The sequence below is a fragment of the Rhinopithecus bieti genome, unplaced genomic scaffold (genome assembly GCF_001698545.2).
Source record: "Rhinopithecus bieti isolate Rb0 unplaced genomic scaffold, ASM169854v2 scaffold_3067, whole genome shotgun sequence".
Lineage (NCBI taxonomy): Eukaryota > Metazoa > Chordata > Mammalia > Primates > Cercopithecidae > Rhinopithecus > Rhinopithecus bieti.
This window is the reverse complement of record NW_016804208.1, coordinates 753,582-776,146: the sequence shown is the minus strand read 5'-3', so window position 1 is coordinate 776,146 and position 22,565 is coordinate 753,582. Positions and strand designations below refer to the sequence as shown.

The 22,565-nt window shown below is 37.2% G+C and overlaps 1 protein-coding gene across 9 annotated transcripts in view; it reads right to left on the bottom strand.

Moving 5' to 3' along the window:
- Nucleotides 1–22,565, bottom strand: part of NFIB (nuclear factor I B) — a 252,781-nt gene that overhangs the window by 221,648 nt on the left and 8,568 nt on the right. For 8 of the 9 annotated variants that reach the window (XM_017867190.1, XM_017867181.1, XM_017867185.1 and 5 more), the window contains exons 1-2: nt 22,095–22,565; nt 15,609–16,140 (exon numbers count right to left, since the gene is read on the bottom strand). In XM_017867190.1, coding sequence (XP_017722679.1) covers nt 15,609–16,140; nt 22,095–22,124 — 562 coding nt within the window. In that variant the 5' untranslated portion in view covers nt 22,125–22,565. The remainder of the gene's footprint in view (nt 1–15,608; nt 16,141–22,094) is intronic. The other variant, XM_017867183.1, reaches the window with a different exon arrangement.

Genomic DNA, 22,565 nt, shown 5'->3' with positions numbered 1-22,565 from the left:
GCGGATCACAAGGTCAGGAGATCGAGACCATCCTGGCTAACACGGTGAAACCCCGTCTCTACTAAAAAATACAAAAAACTAGCCGGGCGAGGTGGCGGGCGCCTGTAGTCCCAGCTACTCGGGAGGCTGAGGCAGGAGAATGGCGTGAACCCGGGAGGCGGAGCTTGCAGTGAGCTGAGATCCGGCCACTGCACTCCAGCCCCGGCGACAGAGTGAGACTCCGTCTCAAAAAAAAAAAAAACTGTGGCTGCACTTTGTTTCATGTATATGGTTTTCGATTTTTGTGTATCCCATGAACAGAATTGCTACTAAACACCAGCGTGTTATCAAAAAGAAAATGAATGCCACAGATTATTAAAAAATTATGTGCCAGAATCCAAACAAGCTAATCAATGTACTGATTCTGCTTTCTGTACACCCTAGTTACCCTTTAACTAATGGACAAACAGTGAAATAACTTTTCCTATTAACTCCTGGCTAGAACGCCTAGGTATATGACACACTTATTATAAAGTGCTCCATATAAAAATATCATGCCTTTTTACACTGCATCAATGTGACACATGATTTAAATTCTCCCAGTAGGGATTGTGGATATGGGCTAATCTCTCCACTTTCCAAACCTCCTGTGCAAAGTGAGGGGTAAAATTCACTGGCCGTAGAGAAACAAGCACCAAAACTAGTTCCTCCAAGGATCCATGACCACATGAACCCAACCAACCAGAGCTACTGAAGTCAAACACTGTGATCCCAAATCACAGTTTCGTAAGAAGTAAATGTTTTAACCATTTTCCATTTGGTTTCCAGTTGTTCTTAGCAAAAGTGAAGTCAATTTGAGTAATAAACATTAACTTATTTCCTACAGAGCTCATTTAATTATTTAATTTTCTTAACACCATAGAAAAGGAGGAATGGGAAAGAGTGACTTAAAGGAGAAAATTAAATGGCAATAAAATAAAATGATTCATGCAACTGATTAAACGGTTTGAGGGTTTGTTGTTTTTTTTTTTGAGACAAAGGGTCATTTTAAGTATGATACTTTCACACTTTAAAAGAGACGAAAACCAGCAGCATGCTTTTTTAAGAACAATCCAGTTGGCCAGGCACCGTGGCTCACACCTGTAATCCCAGCACTTTGGGAGGCCGAGGCGGAAGATCACGAGGTCAGGAGATCGAAACCATCCTGGCTAACACAGTGAACCCCTGTCTCCAGTAAAAATACAAAAAAAAATTATCCGGGCATGGTGGCGGGCGCCTGTAGTTCCAGCTACTCGGCAGGCTGGGTCAGAAGAATGGCGTGAACCTGGCAGGCGGAGTTTGCAGTGAGATTGGGTCTCAAAAAAAAAAAAAAAAAAGCATAATCCCTTCAAGCCACATCATCATCACTTCTGCCCAAACAAATCTAAAACATAAGTGTAGTTCTCCCAAATGTGGGCAATTTAATTTTTTTGTATATGACAGTTTTACACTTTCATTAGAGTCCAGTGAATTACAAGTACTTGATAGGACACCCTTTATCCACACCAACAGTGAGTTATTTATTCAGAGAGCCACTAATAAAATTATTTTATTCCTTCCCTTCAAAAATATACCTAGATTCATCAATAAATTTATTCTTTAGTAAATCTGAGATAAAAAGTCTTCTAAAACCATACAATCATTCCAATTTAAATTGGTTTTAAAACTACACACAACTAGCTAACGTCATGTGTCTATACAAAGAGTTTTCACTAATAGGTATTTACTCACACTGCTGTGAGCAGGACTTTGATTTTCTCTTTGGTATGTCTTGCCACCTGAGATAAATATGAACTAAATGATGACCGTCTGCTTCATATCCAGTCATTCCTTTTTTTCACTACTGGATAGTTTCTCTGGCAGTCTACATTATGCTATTTTCCTTCATATATAGTAGTAATTATTATTATTAACATTATTGCTTTTTCTTACATGAACTATTTCATTTAATCCTAAAGCAGCACAGTGAAGTAGGCATTTTAATCCTCGATCTACAAATCAGAAAAGCAAAGCGCACGGAGCTTAAGTGACTTGACCAAGATCACAAAGCAGATAAATGGCAGAGCCAAGACTAGAACCCAAAATGTCAAATTCTATGCACATGATTTTTGTTACAAAATGAATGTATGGGTCTTCCTCAAATTCCTATGTTGAAATTCTAACCCCCAATCTGATGGTATTAGGAGGTGGGGCCTTTGGTTGATAATTAGGTCATGAGATTGGAGCTTTCATAAATGTGATTAGTGCCCTTATAAAAGAGATCCCAGAGAACTCTCACTCTTTTGCTGCATGTACAGAAACAAGGAAAAGTTGGCACTCTGCCACCCGGAAGACAGCCCTCACTGGAACTTGACTGTGCTGGCATTCTGATCCTGGGCTTCCAGCTTCCAGAACTGTGAGAAATAAGTTTTAGTGTCTGTAAGTCACACGGTTTATGCTATTTTGTTATAGTGGCCTGAACTAAGACATTTTCTGTGCTCTACAAAAACGGAAAAGGCAGAAGTGAGATATGCTCAACTTCTTAAGCAATTCAAAATTCAAAGGATGACAGAATACTTAAATTTGCACAGTATTTACTCTTCAGTCTAAGAATAAGCCGTCTTTCTTAAGTAATTCCTGCAAGATCTAAGACCCGCCTTTCTCTTTTTCTTCTAACTTCACTTCTCCTCAACTCCCTACAACACATGTGTGCATGCGCACACCCCCAGCTCCCTGCCCACATACACACACAAGTTGGACAACACATAAGTTGGACTAGGAACTTTAACTCAACAGGTGAGATCACCTTAAAATTATTTCGATGTAGGAACTGAGGTAGACGTCTGGAGAAAACTAAAGATATTTTTAAATCCTCTGGGCTGGTTGCTGTTCTCATATCATAGTCCCACTGTCATCTGACCCCTTAGCCCACTAAACACATCTAAAGCCAACTCCACATTGGTGCTGCCCCTGAGGATGCTGATGAACCAGCAGAAAGGTATAAGAGATATTTTCTACTCTAGATTCGTTTTTACAGGAGAAGAGAGAAAAACTGAGGCCATGGACTAAAATCAGATTCAGAGCATTTCATTCAACCTTCCTCCTCTGACCCCTATGATTCTGGATTATCAACATGATTCATTCTGAAAAAGCATTTAAATTCCTTGATCTTGTGAACATTCCTAGGGGAAAAATAGTTTAAAACACAACAGTAACAAACAAACAAACCAGAAAGAAAGAAAAGAAAGCCTCTCACCTGCTATTTTCAGATATTTTTTAGATAGGAATACAGAAATCTACTGCTTTTTTCCAAGGTTCTAGTGCCTGTAGCACACTGTCTCTCATCTGTCAGTGTATCTACACACATGTATAAACAGTACGCAACACGCAAGTAAGGAAATGTACATTTTAACTTAAACTTCCTTTTTTCCTCTAATAATTTAAAAATAAAATGTAACAGCTTGGATTTTAAATATTTAATCTGGCAAATATAGGAAAAATCATGAACTATAATGTCATATTTGGCAAAGAAGAGTTTGGTAGGATAAAATATCTGTGTTTGAACATTTTAGAAGGCTTTTCCAGTATTTTAAAAATAAAATTATTCCACTGCTTCAGAAGAGAAGAACGGAGGAAATTCGCTAGTTTTTGCACATGAGTTTTCACGAAAGTAGGAAAAAAAACAATTTTTATATTCATTAAAATAAATAGTTAACTTTACATGCTGGCAAAGTCCCCCACAAGAAATAAAATCTTCATATTTACTAATGGTTCTCTACTATGTCATGAAATTTAGCTATTTAAGTCACAAAAGATAGGATTCCCTTAAAACTGTAACATAAGATGGTATACATAGAGTTACAACATTACTTATTTGTAAAAAAAAAAAAATTTTGGTTTTACCCTAAATGTTTAGTATATAGATTTTTTCAGTACTAGTCAAAGATTCATAGTGTTAAGTTCAAAAGTCAGTTGTTTTCACATTGGTAACTAAAAGCATAACTAAATTTCCCAATTTTACCTCATATTATGACAATAAAATATTTTATTGTAGCAGCTGAAAACGCCAAAAAGTAATTATTAAAGAAACCATAAATACAAAAAGCTGAAAAGTCAACCTCAGAAGAGTGTGGAAAAGGAAATTGTGATACACACCATCATAAAACACAGAAACTGAAAATTTAAGCAGAAAAGATCTAAATCCCTCCAAATGCCAGAATACTATGCCCCACCTCTTGTAGCAAGGAGGGCTGCAAATTTGTCCCCATCGCTGTCAGCAAACAAAAGAAAGTCACTTCTACAGCCAGACCATGTCAAACAGAAGATGTAGCTACTGCAGAGGGACGCCTTGAATCCACTGGTGTGTAAAGTAAGGGCTTCGGCCTTTTTGTCAGCTATTACCATTAAAGAATAAGAGGAAACAGTGACATTATTACACAATAGAAAGGTCAAACAGCTTGCAGCCATTTCATGACCCAAACAAGTCAAGGTCAAGGGATTCAGGTAGCAACTTAGCCAGGGCATAAGTTACAGCGCAAATGAATTGTTTTAACACATCAGCTTTGGTCAATTAAACCTAACAAGGCAAGTTGCATCACGTAGCAGGGTTCCTGACACCAAGGCCAGAAGCTGAGACCGACCTCATAAAACAAGGCTTTTAACATAGCATAGCAAATTTAAGGTAATCCATCCAGAAACTGCAGATGTCAGAATAATAAAATACAAGTTGTCCTACGAAGGAACACTTTTTACACTTTAGAATTCACTAATAGAGGGGTATAGACTTCATATTGACATGTTATTAGCATATGCATAAATGTAATCCCCTGCTCACATGAATTACAGAATACACCCTACTTCAAAGAACTTTTTCTTAATATCTGTACTCATGATTAGACTTTTGTCCCAAGCTCTACCATTCCCTGTTAGCACCAAAACATTTCTCCATGTATTTTTTTCAAAATGAGTATGAAAATCAGGTTTCTTAAAATTTAACAGTTCATCTTCATTCAGCATGAGAATATATATGTCACTTAATATTAATGGATGCTTGTTAAATGCTTTTATGTAGTTTTATGAGAGACATGTATTTCAAAATTCAATGAATACTATTTATTAAGCTGACTATTTTGAGAAATAGACTATTTTGAATGGAGTCAAAGCTAACTAAAATTTTAAAACTGCATGTATTTAGCATGAAATAATTCTTTTCTTAAAGGTTAATTCTTATTTTATTTCGCACTTGTTTAAGCAAATTCCATTTTCAACTGGTTTATGCTTCCTCAATAACTTACTGCATGTTCTGAACTGCCTTTAAAATAGGATTCTGAAAATACACAACCTCCAGGCAACTTTTGATAGTAAAATTACTTCATCCATCACCCCATATTTTTAATTATATAGTCCTTGTTCAGAGTTCTTTAATTTGTCAGTGATTCATCAATGCTGTCCTGTTTAAGCTATCATCATAAACAGAATATGTGTATCTAAGTGTTTTATTATAAACAATGTACTTATGCATGTAATCATCTGCTTTCCCATTTTTGAACAATTAAATTTTGAAGATTTTTTTAAAATGTGTGGCTTTCAATTCAGCCTCAAGGACTTTCCACCTCATTGATTAGCCATTTCTTCCAATTTTCTGAATAATATAGCAACCAAAAGCCCAACCATTCAAGTCCTATTAGTCTCACATCCTCTAACGTTCAATCTAATACAAGCTAATCCCACAGACTCACTCCTTACTGCACGCACTTAGTTTTCACAAGTTCTCTGCAGTTTGACGATTTATTCTCTATGTCAAATTCTAACAACTAAATTCAGTTAAATTAACCGCATCACATAATTAGAGTTCAAGGTCCTAAGAATTTACTTTAAAATGAGATGACATACCACGTTGCCACAGAAAAGTGAGCATGATCAGAAGGAAGCGTCTCTTCTTGCTATGCTTGGCACTGGGGCACGCGGCCGTAATAACTGAAGTTTCCAATCGCATAACCACTAGTCCTTGAGATTTCTAAAATTATTCTTCCTTCACAAGGATGGAGGGAAAAGGCTGGAAAACTTGCTTTGAACATTATGTTGGCTAATCATTTGCTCCACCATAGCACATACATAGGAAAACCCCTTAAGTGTCGCAAATTTTACTTTCATCAACTTCAAACTGGAAAATGCTATTCCTTCATAAACCAAAGAGAAACATTTACCCAGAAGCTAGTTTCAGAGCCAGGGATCGCCTTTGCCCACAATTTTCAGGTATTTAATAATTGACCATTTTAATGAGTGTTTCATATGCTCTTTAAACTCTTTGCAAACTTGGAGCTTCAAACAAAGCAATAACTACTTCTTTGATTATAAGTCCATTATCATGTAAGCCACCATGATAACAGAAATGAAAACTAACTTATCTCAATTTTAAGATATCCTGTGACTTCTGACATAAACTCCCGTTGGGTCCCTCTCTCTTCAGGTGCTGAAATTCTAACTGGCCAGCAGTGATGGCAAGACTGCTAGTATTAGAAAGCACAGTTTTATATAGCCTACCAGTCTAGTTTTCAGTTTAATCTGGTTGAATGAAAGCTTATAAGGAGAAAGACCTTACTAAACTGAGTATCTTGGACTGTTGTTTCAAATTTTAAGTGCCAAATCCAAAAGGAAAAGGTTAATGGAGGATTATAACTTTAACTTCCTTATGACTGCTTCTTCCTAAATTCCAAATTTAGGGAAAACAAGTAAGTAAATGAAAATCCTACCAAATCGATTACAAATCTTTATGTTTGAAAGTGCTTCTTAGGTACCACTTTAGAAAACAGCAACTTTAAAGAATTAAAGCTGTAGCAATAGGTGGCCTCTCTAAATGGCTCCTACCCAGCTCTAAGTCTCCAGGCACAGACACTGTAACTGTGCCTATCAGGAAGGCATTCTTCAGGAGATCTGACCATCACTCCTGTCACTGCAATGCACAGTCCTCTCCAATTACCATGATTCTCGAACAATGCATATTATTTTGGTTCTTACAAATATGGAGATATTTGGAATTATTTTACCACACAAGAGACACTGTGCACTAAATTTGTAAATCCAAATACATAATCTAAATATTTTCATTACAAAATTTGTAGTGCTGTATATACAGGGTGGGGGGAAGATGCCTAATGCTGTCGGTAGAATATTTTACCAACCTTTGCTGCCTCCAGAAAGTGGGGTACTATATATTTTAAATATTTGAAAATCATAATTGATGTAACAAATAAGCATCCCATCCTTCGCTCCCTCTCTCCTTCTCTCCCCCCATACTTCCCTTTGAAAATGAGATCATATTAACAGCAATGCAAGAGCTTAGTTTGCCATATCGGAACACAGATGCCAAGCTTCCCCAGCTGGCAACTGGGGCCTCAGAGTTTAACTCTTAAATTGTCTGCTAAAGCTATCTTGTGGCAGGACTTCATGGCATAGAGGGTGAACTTCTGGTCGGAGACTGTGTTTTCTTATCAGTGAGAAAATTGTTAAGTATCTTATCTCACAATATATGTTCCCACAAAGGTCTCATTAAGCCTAGGAGCAAGACGTGCCAATAAGAGCCCTTCTTTATCTTGTGAATTGTGTATGAGCCAGAATGCAAACAAATGTGCTCTAGAGTTCACAAGTTCAGTCAAGGACAAGTTGCTAGATGGGAAAATTAACAGTGCTCCCCTAAATCAAACATGCATACCAAGTATTTCTCCTACACACAAACTTTTATGCTCCCAGAGCATTTCACAATGCAGACACACCAAATCATCCTAGAGAACAGCCTCATTTTAATCAATTATGAAAGCTTATTTTTTCCCATAATGGGAAATACCTGCAAATCAAGTGAAATCTGTTAAAATGTTAAAATACACTGCCAACTTGCAAACAATTATCTACTTAAGCTTTTCATAAAGAAATAATTGTTACCCAAAAGGATTCTGAAATTCAGTAACTGTAGGAAGAAAATAATTCTTAGCATTTGCTTCCTCACTAATGATATGTGACAACCAGGCAGGCTTCTATTTCAAATACAATAATAATGATTACGACTTCCCCTGTAAACAAGTCACATTTTCACAACTTCAAAATGTACTTCAATTATTATAACATTTAACAATAAAGCAACAAAAGTGGCCATCCAACAACAGATCATAATTTTAAGAGTTCAACAAGGCTAAAGGAAACTACTTTTCAGGATAGCAATGAGGTTTCTGGGCTCTCTTTAACACTCCAAAACATGTTTAATAAGAGTGCAAAGTACAGTCCAAAACTCAATTAGGCTGACTCATTGTAAACTCTAATCTGTTATATACATGACAACAGTTACTATCTCTCGAGACCTTTAAATGTCTTGGGGTGTTGTGACCTCTCTCTTCAAAATGCTTTCCTGCCCCAGAGAAAGGCCAATCCCANTTATAAACAATGTACTTATGCATGTAATCATCTGCTTTCCCATTTTTGAACAATTAAATTTTGAAGATTTTTTTAAAATGTGTGGCTTTCAATTCAGCCTCAAGGACTTTCCACCTCATTGATTAGCCATTTCTTCCAATTTTCTGAATAATATAGCAACCAAAAAGCCCAACCATTCAAGTCCTATTAGTCTCACATCCTCTAACGTTCAATCTAATACAAGCTAATCCCACAGACTCACTCCTTACTGCACGCACTTAGTTTTCACAAGTTCTCTGCAGTTTGACGATTTATTCTCTATGTCAAATTCTAACAACTAAATTCAGTTAAATTAACCGCATCACATAATTAGAGTTCAAGGTCCTAAGAATTTACTTTAAAATGAGATGACATACCACGTTGCCACAGAAAAGTGAGCATGATCAGAAGGAAGCGTCTCTTCTTGCTATGCTTGGCACTGGGGCACGCGGCCGTAATAACTGAAGTTTCCAATCGCATAACCACTAGTCCTTGAGATTTCTAAAATTATTCTTCCTTCACAAGGATGGAGGGAAAAAGGCTGGAAAACTTGCTTTGAACATTATGTTGGCTAATCATTTGCTCCACCATAGCACATACATAGGAAAACCCCTTAAGTGTCGCAAATTTTACTTTCATCAACTTCAAACTGGAAAATGCTATTCCTTCATAAACCAAAGAGAAACATTTACCCAGAAGCTAGTTTCAGAGCCAGGGATCGCCTTTGCCCACAATTTTCAGGTATTTAATAATTGACCATTTTAATGAGTGTTTCATATGCTCTTTAAACTCTTTGCAAACTTGGAGCTTCAAACAAAGCAATAACTACTTCTTTGATTATAAGTCCATTATCATGTAAGCCACCATGATAACAGAAATGAAAACTAACTTATCTCAATTTTTAAGATATCCTGTGACTTCTGACATAAACTCCCGTTGGGTCCCTCTCTCTTCAGGTGCTGAAATTCTAACTGGCCAGCAGTGATGGCAAGACTGCTAGTATTAGAAAGCACAGTTTTATATAGCCTACCAGTCTAGTTTTTCAGTTTAATCTGGTTGAATGAAAGCTTATAAGGAGAAAGACCTTACTAAACTGAGTATCTTGGACTGTTGTTTCAAATTTTAAGTGCCAAATCCAAAAGGAAAAGGTTAATGGAGGATTATAACTTTAACTTCCTTATGACTGCTTCTTCCTAAATTCCAAATTTAGGGAAAAACAAGTAAGTAAATGAAAAATCCTACCAAATCGATTACAAATCTTTATGTTTGAAAGTGCTTCTTAGGTACCACTTTAGAAAACAGCAACTTTAAAGAATTAAAGCTGTAGCAATAGGTGGCCTCTCTAAATGGCTCCTACCCAGCTCTAAGTCTCCAGGCACAGACACTGTAACTGTGCCTATCAGGAAGGCATTCTTCAGGAGATCTGACCATCACTCCTGTCACTGCAATGCACAGTCCTCTCCAATTACCATGATTCTCGAACAATGCATATTATTTTGGTTCTTACAAATATGGAGATATTTGGAATTATTTTACCACACAAGAGACACTGTGCACTAAATTTGTAAATCCAAATACATAATCTAAATATTTTTCATTACAAAATTTGTAGTGCTGTATATACAGGGTGGGGGGAAGATGCCTAATGCTGTCGGTAGAATATTTTACCAACCTTTGCTGCCTCCAGAAAGTGGGGTACTATATATTTTTAAATATTTGAAAATCATAATTGATGTAACAAATAAGCATCCCATCCTTCGCTCCCTCTCTCCTTCTCTCCCCCCATACTTCCCTTTGAAAAATGAGATCATATTAACAGCAATGCAAGAGCTTAGTTTGCCATATCGGAACACAGATGCCAAGCTTCCCCAGCTGGCAACTGGGGCCTCAGAGTTTAACTCTTAAATTGTCTGCTAAAGCTATCTTGTGGCAGGACTTCATGGCATAGAGGGTGAACTTCTGGTCGGAGACTGTGTTTTCTTATCAGTGAGAAAATTGTTAAGTATCTTATCTCACAATATATGTTCCCACAAAGGTCTCATTAAGCCTAGGAGCAAGACGTGCCAATAAGAGCCCTTCTTTATCTTGTGAATTGTGTATGAGCCAGAATGCAAACAAATGTGCTCTAGAGTTCACAAGTTCAGTCAAGGACAAGTTGCTAGATGGGAAAAATTAACAGTGCTCCCCTAAATCAAACATGCATACCAAGTATTTCTCCTACACACAAACTTTTATGCTCCCAGAGCATTTCACAATGCAGACACACCAAATCATCCTAGAGAACAGCCTCATTTTAATCAATTATGAAAGCTTATTTTTTCCCATAATGGGAAATACCTGCAAATCAAGTGAAATCTGTTAAAATGTTAAAATACACTGCCAACTTGCAAACAATTATCTACTTAAGCTTTTCATAAAGAAATAATTGTTACCCAAAAGGATTCTGAAATTCAGTAACTGTAGGAAGAAAATAATTCTTAGCATTTGCTTCCTCACTAATGATATGTGACAACCAGGCAGGCTTCTATTTCAAATACAATAATAATGATTACGACTTCCCCTGTAAACAAGTCACATTTTTCACAACTTCAAAATGTACTTCAATTATTATAACATTTAACAATAAAGCAACAAAAGTGGCCATCCAACAACAGATCATAATTTTAAGAGTTCAACAAGGCTAAAGGAAACTACTTTTTCAGGATAGCAATGAGGTTTCTGGGCTCTCTTTAACACTCCAAAACATGTTTAATAAGAGTGCAAAGTACAGTCCAAAACTCAATTAGGCTGACTCATTGTAAACTCTAATCTGTTATATACATGACAACAGTTACTATCTCTCGAGACCTTTAAATGTCTTGGGGTGTTGTGACCTCTCTCTTCAAAATGCTTTCCTGCCCCAGAGAAAGGCCAATCCCCCTCCCGCCCCCCCACTCCCACCACCACCACCACCACCCCCTTCCTTTTTTCCCCTTCAGACAGGACACAGTCTGGCAACTCAAGGCCTCCCATAGGCCAGACTTCCTTCTGTGCAGCCCTTTGGGTAGAACTGCTAATCCTTCTTATTAATTAACGAGATAATGGTGGTTAACTGAAAAACAATATTAATGCTAACTATCTAGGAAACTTTAACTCAAAATTATTCTAGCCTTCTGGTTGATTTTCCCAGTGTACAAAATTGTGCACTGAAAATTTCGTAACATTGTGATGCAGGATTGAGAAATTCCAGAATAACTGATTTTATATCAGACCTTAACGCATAGGTCTCCTCTTTAAAGTTTTCTCTCTCTCTCTCTCTCTTTTTAAACATGTATTCTGTTATGCATTTCTAACTAGAGAGGAAAAATGAAGTCCTCTCAAAATGTTACTATAAAATTTGCAAGAGTGTAAAGTGAGGGAACTGGAAATTGCATAACAAATAAGCAGAGATGTGACTGAGAGCAACAGTCAGTTATAATGAATGCATTACATATCATTACGTTAGGTTTGTCCTCCACACTTGTCATAGCACACCCTGCATCCTATAGGACACTTATATCCCAGGAAGGTGTGTTGTGCAAGGCTTGCCTGGTTTTTGTTTGGTTTTGTTTTTGCTTTGCTTTCATGAATGCAATAACAAAGACAATATGGGGAATAGGTACCACCTGCCCAAGAATCATTGGACATCTTTAATATCTTTGGGAAAATAGATACCATTTAGAGCTATTTTTTCTTTAATCTGTCACAATTTTTTTAGACAAAACCTAAAAAAAGGAAGAGTTTTATATTAGCTAAGATTTGCTGCAGCAAACAAGCAAGCAGCTTTCATTCAGGGATTGTCAAAAACTTTCCAGTGTGCCCACTGCAATGCGGATGCCAACCAACGAATCAAAGGCATTCAGCAACTAGACAAAGAGGGTCTGATGCCAACCTCGGTGCCACTGGCAACCATTATTGGCATCAAACACAGTGTCTGCCTTTTTTTTCCCCCTCGCCTGGCACTTCACAAACAAAATGGCGGTTCTTGTAGCAACGAAACAGCCGAAGCGCAGCCCCTGAATCAATAACATCAAATGATTTTATGGATTTAAACGCAGTTACTCCCAAATGATGTGTACATTTGAGGTGAAGTGCAGGGGGTCATTGAATTTTATAAACAACTATACTGAACATCAGCCTTTGCTAATATAAGGAAATAGCAAAATGGACTGAATTGCGGTCAACCAGACTATATGCATAGTAGCCGAATAACAAAGAGATTAAGCTTTAAAGAAAATACTGCCTCATGGCCATGTAATGCAAAAGTCTAATGAACTATGTATCAAAATGATCTCAAAAGCATAAATGTTTCCCCAAACCATATCAGATGCAGATGTAGCACTATAGCTTGTGTCAAAGCTCTAGTAACTCTTCCCACATTTCAGAAAGATGAGGCTGCTGGGCATGAAGAAGGAAAAAAAAGTGTGGGTCGAACCAAAAGAGAAAGAGGGAAAAAGAAAAGCATAGAAAGTTGGTCAACAATGAAACTTTAGTACATGATGGTCTTTATTTCATCTTCCAGAAGAGATGAAGTACGTGATCTTGTATAAATAACCAAGAGGACTATTGACATTTCTAGATCTGGAAATTGTCAATATATTGTAACATCACTCCACACTGCAATGCGGATGCCAACTAACAAATCACAGGCATCCTGAGCTAAACAAAGAGGGTCTGATGCCAATCCTGGTGCCAGTGGCAACCATCTTTGGCATTCTCTCTGTTCTTTCTCATGTTTTTCTCCCAGTCATTTAGAAGTGGGGAGAGAGAAAAAGGGGGAAATGTAATTTTGTTGCTCTTTCTGTTGCAAACATTACATTTCTCTTTTCTGATTTTTTCTTTCATGTTTTCATTCATACTTCTTTACCTGATTTATAAAACAGACTTAGGTGAGTTACCATGTCCTTAGAAGAGAAATAAAAAGTCATCACTCACAATATGCAGCCCTCTGACTGACTAGAGAATTATCTTTTAAAATCTGCCTTCTTTAATCAATTGCACTACAAAATGACATAACTAACCTACACTTGACAAGGAAAAATACATAAATTTTGAAAAGAGGAAAACACAAAAGCATCCTGACGTGAGTTTTCCAAAGGAAGAACCAACAGATGCTAAGAGAAGATGATGCACTGGCAGGTAGCAGAGGATACAAGTTAGATGCACAAGATAAAATAATGAAAAGTTCTTACAATAGAGATAGTTGAACCAACAACAACAAAATAAATGTTTTATCTAAAAACATGGTCTCTAAGAGTTGCTTAAAACTTTTTGATTATCATGACCAGTGGTGAAACACGGAAGGCATTTATGCATTTTTTTCTTTTTTCAATCTATCTTTACAAATCTTTATTGTCAGTTCATCAATATTAAGAGATCTGGCTGCCTGCCCCAGGAGTAAATGTGCATGCAGGCAGGCACACCTCAAAACCTAGCCTTCAAGCAACTTAAAATGTGAGCAGTAGTGAAGTTGTTGCAAATCTTCCCTCCCTGCACTAAAAAGTTACATGACCCACTTTTTGAAATTTTACTTCCATCCTTGACTTTCACAACACAGTTAAAACTCATTTATAGTCAATCCAACACATATATACAGCCCACCTTAAAGTGTCACCTCCTAGACATCTGTCAATCAAATAATTGTCATGTGTTACTGAGTTTTATTTTAGGACACATGGGACAAAAATATTATTTTCCCCAAACCTTCATTATTTGGACTGTAATTCTTAAATGCATGGAAATATTAAAGACAATGATTCATTTTTTCAGGAACAGGTAATATTTCTAAATGGGCAATGTCCAACACCATTATTTAAAATCAGACTAAAAATTCTAAAATGACACTTAAGCTTATCTCCAAAGCTACAAGAAAATCAAGCCAAAAAGCACATAGTGAGTACCTAGAATTCAGAGTCAAAAAAGTAATTTTGATTTTTTTGAATAATAAAACTCATAGCAATGTATTAAGTCTCACATTTATATAATGAACATCAGATAACAGTCTGTCACCTGGCTATCTGCAGGCCATTTCTCTTCCCATCAGGCCAAGTTTGGAAATGACCCACCATCTGTGACAGCTCAAACTTCAGTCTACTTTTGGTATGCTGCTTTGTAAAGTGATTGTTTTACTATGGATTGTTGCTAATGCAAGGACATCTATATCTTGATGCATTTATTTGAAGAAAAGAAATTCTTACCTACTTAAGGAAAATATATTAAGAAAAATAAAAATAAACATTTCATTAACTGAAGTATTCAGTAATAACATCATCTTTTTTAATTATTTAGGCAACATTTATACCACTCTCCTTATCAGGTATTTTAAATAATAGGTATGGTATGCGGTTTCTGTATTCTTTTTGAAATTTATTTTAAACCAGTGTAACCAGTCCACTTTCTATTTTTGTTCTGTAAGTAGCGCTGCGACTTTCCTCCTCGGTAAGTTTTATGAATTTACATACAAGTAAACTAACATTATTAAGTGTTCCCAAATAACTCTGGGAACATATTATAAATCATTTAAATAATAACTCAATTCTATTTAATCGACAGTGAATACTGCACAATCAAAAGTGATGATAGAAATATTAAGTAAATCTAGGTCTACGTATGATATATTTTTTGATACTATCTATCTTAAGCATTTTGTAATGTAAACATTAGTTCTATTTTCAGTGCAATACCACTAAATTCATAAACAAAGTTCCTCTATCTCATTAATTAAAAGATTAATACAAAATTACTTAGAATGGTTTGACTATTCATAAATAAAGTTACATTTTCAAATCAGGAAAAGATTACTAGACTAGATGCAAAAATGTAGCCTACCACAGAAAGTATAGTGTAATGAACTATATTTGTTAGACTACCCTATGTCTTTGAAAAACAGTATTATTAGATACTTGAAAAAGCACCTCTTTGTAGTCTTTCTTAAGTATCCAAGCCTATCCAGGTATGAAAGCCCCGTGTCTATTTACATGGCTCGCACATGGCAGTGGACATGTGAATGAAAGCGGACACCCTACTGTACCCAGAGAGGGTGGAGGATATCTAGGGGCCTTGAGAACCATCTAACTCAAGCCAGATACTCAGTCTACAGAGGTTTGTGTGCAGTGTTTGCCGTGCTAGAAAAAAGAACAATCTGCTCCTACCTTGCTCCTGCACGTAGTATGCCAAAAACAAATCAAGTTCCTTAACTGATACTGTGATATGATGTGGCTGGACACAAAGTGCTGGGTTTGTGCAATGTGGGGATTTCATGAGCCGCTCTCCATCGGTACTTTCCAAGGGGATGCCTTTGAACAGGATCACCATGACTAGATCCAGACGCCAGACTTTGTCTGCCTGTCGCAAGCAGTCGATTCTCCTAATCTTACCCTTCTGGTCAGGATTGGATAAGACACAGCACGGGTGCTTCTTGCCAGTCACGGTGAGCACAAAGTCCTCTCGATACTCCTGGCGAATATCTTTGCGCAGTTTGGCCAGAAGCCTGGATGCCCACTTCTGTTTGATTTCAGGCTTTTCACTGAGAAGCTCATCTTTGACTGCTCTTTCTTCATCCTTTGACATTCGCTTCTCATGCTTTTTAAAGTACTTGCGTTTTCGAGCCTGCAGGTTGAACCAAGTATAGGCAATTGCACGGACATGTGGAAGAAGTGCCTCGATGAATGGGTGAAATTCATCCTGCGAAAGACAGAGGGGTGAGGAAAAGATGTGCATAGTCAGTTTAATTTTAAAAGCTCAAAAAATAAGAAAATAAGACCACAATCCGTTTCCAATTCAGTACAAAAAGTTATACATGAAAATAACATTCTTTTCTTATTTAAAATTATCAAAATAACAGGACAAGAAGAAAGTAAAGTATGCCCAGCTGTCCCCTTTCCACCAAAATTCACAGGTCACTTCTCCCTCCTATAAAGAAAATAAGGTTTATATTTTATATTACACTCTGGCCCCATCCCCCTTGTTTCCACCCCAATGCCATGCATTCTACATTCTTTAAAATATATGCAACTAACTTAGGTGCTTGGCACCTAATATAATATTTCAATATTTGATTGACCAACTAACACTATGCAGTACCATTTTACAAAGAATACAGTGAGATTTTTTTTTTTTTTTAATCGGAGCAGAGCTGTTCAGAAGGCAGGAGCGATGCCACAGTCCATTTCTCTTCTCTGTGGCACAGAAACACAAAGCATATAGATGCTCAGTGTAATGCCACACAGTTCCCGCTTTTGGAGCATGCTCTCAGCAAGAGGCTGCTGGTGGCACAAAGAGCATGCGCCATTAAACTTGATCCATTTTCTTATCAAACGTCCAACATTCCAACACTGAAACAGCACCATTCCAAGAGTGGTAACTAGAGAAACCGGTATACAGTGAGAGAAAGTGGGCAAAGGACATAGCTCGTCGTATCTGTGTCCTGAACAGAAGGTTTCCATACTTTGAGCAGTGCATTCTCTCCCCACACTACCAACGCCAGCTCCCAACAGACACACATTTGCACTCTTGTGCTTTCTCACATACACTCACTCTTGCATTTTTAAATAGAAGTTTTCAAACTTGAAAACAAAAATTACATGAATGTTCTTCCAGCAGCTTCCCTATAGAATATGCAGCCCCACAGAGTCCATTAATTTGTTCACCAATCACATGAGTATAGCAATTATTCTAAACCTCTTAAAAATCAATCTGAGGTGAACAATGAAAAATGGCAACTTGGCACCAACTTTACATTCTTTGTGTCTCTGCATGCTGTGGTGGGGTGACACCAGGAGTGCACTGCTGGTCAGTTATTGCTTTTGTGGAATCTATACAATTCATTTGCCATGTAGATGAATTATCAGCTAGAACTGTGGGTGCATATATGCACGTGCATGTGAATTTGCAGGTACATAGATTATAGAGTACCAATCTTTTGAATTAAGTAGTTTACCTTTAGGCTCCTGCATTTTTCCTGCCTGTTTCATCCAAGCCTTTTTTTAAGGGATGGGATCAGTGAGGAATGGTGGATAATCTTTACCTACAGATATTTCAAGTCACTTCCCAGTGCAGTCAGTTTCATTACTTCCTGATTTAGGTAAAACCTGTCTTATAAGCTTAGGCCTATCACTGTTCAAAGAGAAAGAGCTTAACGTCCAGTGCATGCACACCGTATGTATGCAATAAGCCAAGATTTGAAGCAAATGAGAACTTCCACCACCACTTTTCTGATCATATTGACTATATTGTCAGCCCAACTACAAAATAACTCTCTCTGATTGTATCCCAAGTTAGAATTTACATACTCATGTTAATCACCCTGAACTATGTGGAATAAATTATGTTTAACAGAAGACTAATTCTATTAGGTAAATATGATGAAAGTACAACTAATGACTCTTTAACAAAGAAGGTGTCAAAAAAAAAAAATCCAATATAGAGATGAATGTATTTTTAAGAAGAAATTCAAAGTTTTAATGCTACAGACTACAACATGTTAGCTGTTTGCACTTCAGATATGGAAGGAGTACGTGTCCCATCCAATCAATAATGTAGTTATCAAAAGTGTTCTAACATGGCTGTAAGTGTTCCTTCACCAGAATAAGTATGAATCAAAATTTTATAACAATACAGAATGCTGATGATTACATCACAGCATGAGGCATAACCAAATGCCATAGAGGAAATCATTAAACCGATCAGTAGTTTCCAGCAGAGATTTGAACAATTCAGTTACTATTCAAGCACGTTAAACTAGGCCATGGAAAGAGTTAAACCACAATCTGTTCTTTGTGTGGGAAGGCAGCCCTGCTCACAGCAACCACATCCCATGATAAGACCTCCCTATCTCCATACACTTTCTGATGCCATGCTTTTAGCTTTCACTGTAACTACAAAAACTTTGTTTATCCCCTTTAGGAATATATGCAAAAGGAAAGCCTGCTCAAGGAAATGTGGACTTAAATGTGCTTTGGAAACTCGCTTCCTATAATCTTTTACTGTGATTTATTGATATGACTAAAAAACACACATATATCCACCCATAAACTAAAACCTTGCGAATGTAAAGAGCACATGAGGTAGAGTGGGTGGGCTCTGCCTCACTCATTCTACCCTTGCCATGCTTTTAAAAATGTAATATTATTTTACAAATATTAAGCCATGTGGTAACACGTTTAAGTACTATGTTCAGTGACATTTCATTTTCTTATAAAGACATCAAACACAGTTTTGATTAAATTTGTTTGTTTCAATATTTGATTATAAACATAATCTATCATGCAAGAAAGCTCAAAATTTTAATGAGTTATTTTAAACAACCAAAATCCAAAATGAAGGTTGAATTTGAAAATTCTTAGCAAATGCACATAGTTTTGAAACGTTCCTTTGAGTCTGCTGTCAATGCTGCCAAATACTGTTTTAAAACATGCTTTTTTTGAGAAATAAAAGTAGCAAACTTTCTCAGGCTGCCAATTTGCCTTATGATATTGTTCAGGGTTTCACCATTATGTGAATTCAAGTGAAGCACTTATTTGACAAGGGGACATATCCTCCAAAAATGACTGTAAATTGAGGTTTGCTATAAGTCACATACATTTCTGTATTAACATGCCTAAATGTCATCTCCCAAGTGTGACTGTTTCCTAATGCTGAGTAGCACTAAAGTCTTAAAGATTATGAGTGACATGAATATGGAACATAGTAACTGTCCTGATACAAAAATGTTTTTTAAAAAGGTGATTAAGGTTTTCAAATATCCTAACTAGCAGTGGATTATTACAATAACATTAAGCAATTATAAATTTTTTTTCAAAAGCAAAACATGTAAGTGATTTAAAATCAAACTGTATACAAAAGTAATACGAAACTTTGCTCTTTCAGAATTTTAGTAAAATGCATTGATGTTCAGCAATTCTCTTTTAAACTTCCTTTAGTTGAACTAAATTGACAAAGTAAATAACAAAGTTACAAATTTCAGATATAAAAGTAAAGAGTCTTAATTCCACTAGGCATATTTATTTTTCTTCCATTTCCATGAAAGGAATGGATAATTAGACCAACATAGAGGTAGAAGAGTAAATACTAGGTGTTCTTGGCGCATTGCTATGTAACAATAAATCATGCAAAAAAAGTACCTAAAGAACTTAAAAGCAATGAAAGAAAAATATATTTAATGCCATCATGCCAATTGAAAGTTATATTATTAATGGTTTACATTATTTTTAAACAAATATTAAATCATATGTGATAGTTCTTAATTTTCTTTTACATCTGATTTATACTGGTGTATAAATATTGGTTATTGATGTGCTGATTCTGTAGCATATCATTTTGCTAAACATAACATTTAATGGTAGATCCTTTTAAATTAAGATTTTTTATAAACCCTAGATACCTTATTGCAACAACTGAGATACTTTTAAAAGTTTATAACCAATTAAGAATGATACTCTATTTTGCAATTTACATGTCCTGAGACATGCTGTGCTACATACAGCTACTAGGCTCTTGTGATACAAAACTACTGATCTGATACAAAAGTAACACTATTAATGTGGCCTCACTTTTACAATACCTACATTACCTGCAAAGTCACATGGAGCTTAGTGAAGTGAGAATTCTTAAGGTAAAATACCTTCCCTGATATAGGCCTTGTATACATAAGCCTAGATTTATATTATTAAAATAGTAGAGGATATTAGTTATCACAAGTTATTGTTGTTAAGTATGTATCTTTGAAAACTAATGTGATAGCTGAATGATTATGCTGTATATGATCCCAACATTCCATATGTCTCAATGCTGCAATATGATTTTTAACTTACACAAATTAAGATAAAACTAGTGAGTTTTCAATACATATTTGGAGGAGACTAAAAATGCAATGTAATTGCTAGCAATGTTTCTGAAAAGCTGATGCTAGAAACATAGAGAAATGCACAATTATTCAGTCTTTTACAGGTGAGAATAAGTGATGCTATACTCTGTTAGTGAAAATCTTGCTTTGATTTGTTTTACTTGATCACGGTGTAAAAATTATATCAAGTTAACATAGCTTATCAGAAAGAGAGAAAAATATATCCGGTTGATGGGTAATATTAATGGTAACTTTTACAACTAAAGGCAATTCGTTATACCTGAAACAGTTTCATCATATTTATTGGCTATTATCATTCATGGCTTTTAAAATACAAATAGCTCAGCAACTCATTTTTCCAGTTTTGTTAAATTAAAGTGCATGTTTACTTGCTGAAAATAGCCATATCTAAGTTAATCATACTCAGATGCCAAACAAAATATAAACAATAAAAAATGTGTCAGCCAAAAAGCTACAGGACTGTATCCAATCACTGAATAAGCCTTATCATTGTTTTCATCTTCATTCACAATTTATGAATGCCTCAGTCCTTTTGAATCACAATGGCTTCTAATTGTCATACAATTGAAATCTTAATTATTTGTCCATTAAAAAATGCATCATCGTGATATTAGGTATTTTTAAAAAATTTTAACACGCCCAAGACTGGCTGACACTTCTTTATATTATTAGTTTTTATGGCAATGTCAAAGAAAATGGTTATCAATTACCAACGGTGACACATCTTCCTAAAAGCTGAAATAAGCTACCCTATACCTTTAGAGGTTTAAAATACTGCCTCAAATGACAGTTCTGGGCCAAGACATTTTAGCTACTTTGTCAGTTGTTAGTTTCCTGGGCAGCGATGAAAACTGCCCCCAGGTAAGTCTGTTCGGTCTCGCCACTTTTCTATTTGACCGTCTGGCTTAAAGTGATACAAATCGTGTTTTTAAAAAGTATAAAACCAGTGTTTTATTTCATAACATTATTCCTAAGGTCTTAGGACAATTCTCAAAGTAGAAAAAAATGACCTTACTTTTACCAGCATTACTTAAAATGCCTTACGAGCTACGCCCAAATATCGTCAAATGAACGGGTTTCCACAAAATGAACACGTTCTAAAACTCCTTAACAATCACCAAGACCAACTAACTCGTGTCAACGTAAATACTGCCTTTGTGGTGCGGTCACTGGAAACCCCAAAGTGCAGCGGGTCACTATGGACCAGGGTTTCAGATCCCCAGATAAAGCAAAGGAATGGGTCCCCGGACCACAACCTCCGACTCGCTTCGTCGCCCGCCCACTGCCTGCAGCGGTGTCCAGCGGCGCCCACACAGACTCGAGCTACAGTCCCCTTGCCCAAGTTCACTGGCTGTTTTTAAAACCTTAGTTCCCGTAAAGTCCTCCAAAGCCCGAGTCCACCTAAGTGAGCGAGCTGCCGAGTGGGGTTGCTGGCACCCCGGGCGGGGATGCAGCACCACAAAGGGCACTTGGGGGGCCCGCACTGGGCCTCGCACTTACAGATCCCAGCCCTGCCCACCCCCGGAGGCCTTGCCCGGCCCAGCGCCCGCGCTCCGTGCCCAGGGCGCGGGGCTGGGCGCTCGCAGTGGCCGTGGGCGAGGGGCCGCTCTCCGGCTCCCACGCCGCCCCGTGACGCCTGCTGCAACTCCAGGCCACTTCTTCCAGGGACTGGGATGTGCGGAGGTTAACTCAAGCAGTTAATTGTCCGCAACAAAACAAAACAAAGGCATTTTGGGCCAGAGAGAAAGCTCGAGAAAGCGACCGAGACATGTACCTGAGTGAGACAGATGGGAGAATACATCATGACTTCGCCTTAAAACGCACTTTCCCGGAGATGCCCAAGAAAATCTTCGAGAAGCAAGAATTTCATCTACTCATTTTACAGTCATCTGAGCCCCGCGATGCGATCAGTCAGGACGGGGCTCTGCGCTGGATCACCGCAACTTCACAACAAACCCAGTCCTCCTTAAATAGCCAAAGATTCAAGTTCACTCGGCGTGCTAGATTTCCAGGGGTGAAATCCAATCTACACTTTTAACCCTCTTGCAGTCCGAGCGCGCTGGCCGTGCTTGCCGAGGCCGCCGCCGCCGCCGGTGTTGGCTGCTTTTCGCCTGGGTTTGGGGATTTGTTTTCTATTTTGCAGTTGTTGTTGTTGTTGGGGGATAGGGGGTGCGCGAAGGTTCGGTGTGGGTTGGATTGGGGTGGTGGTTGGTGGTAAAATGCTTTTCAAAAAAGGCGGGGAGGG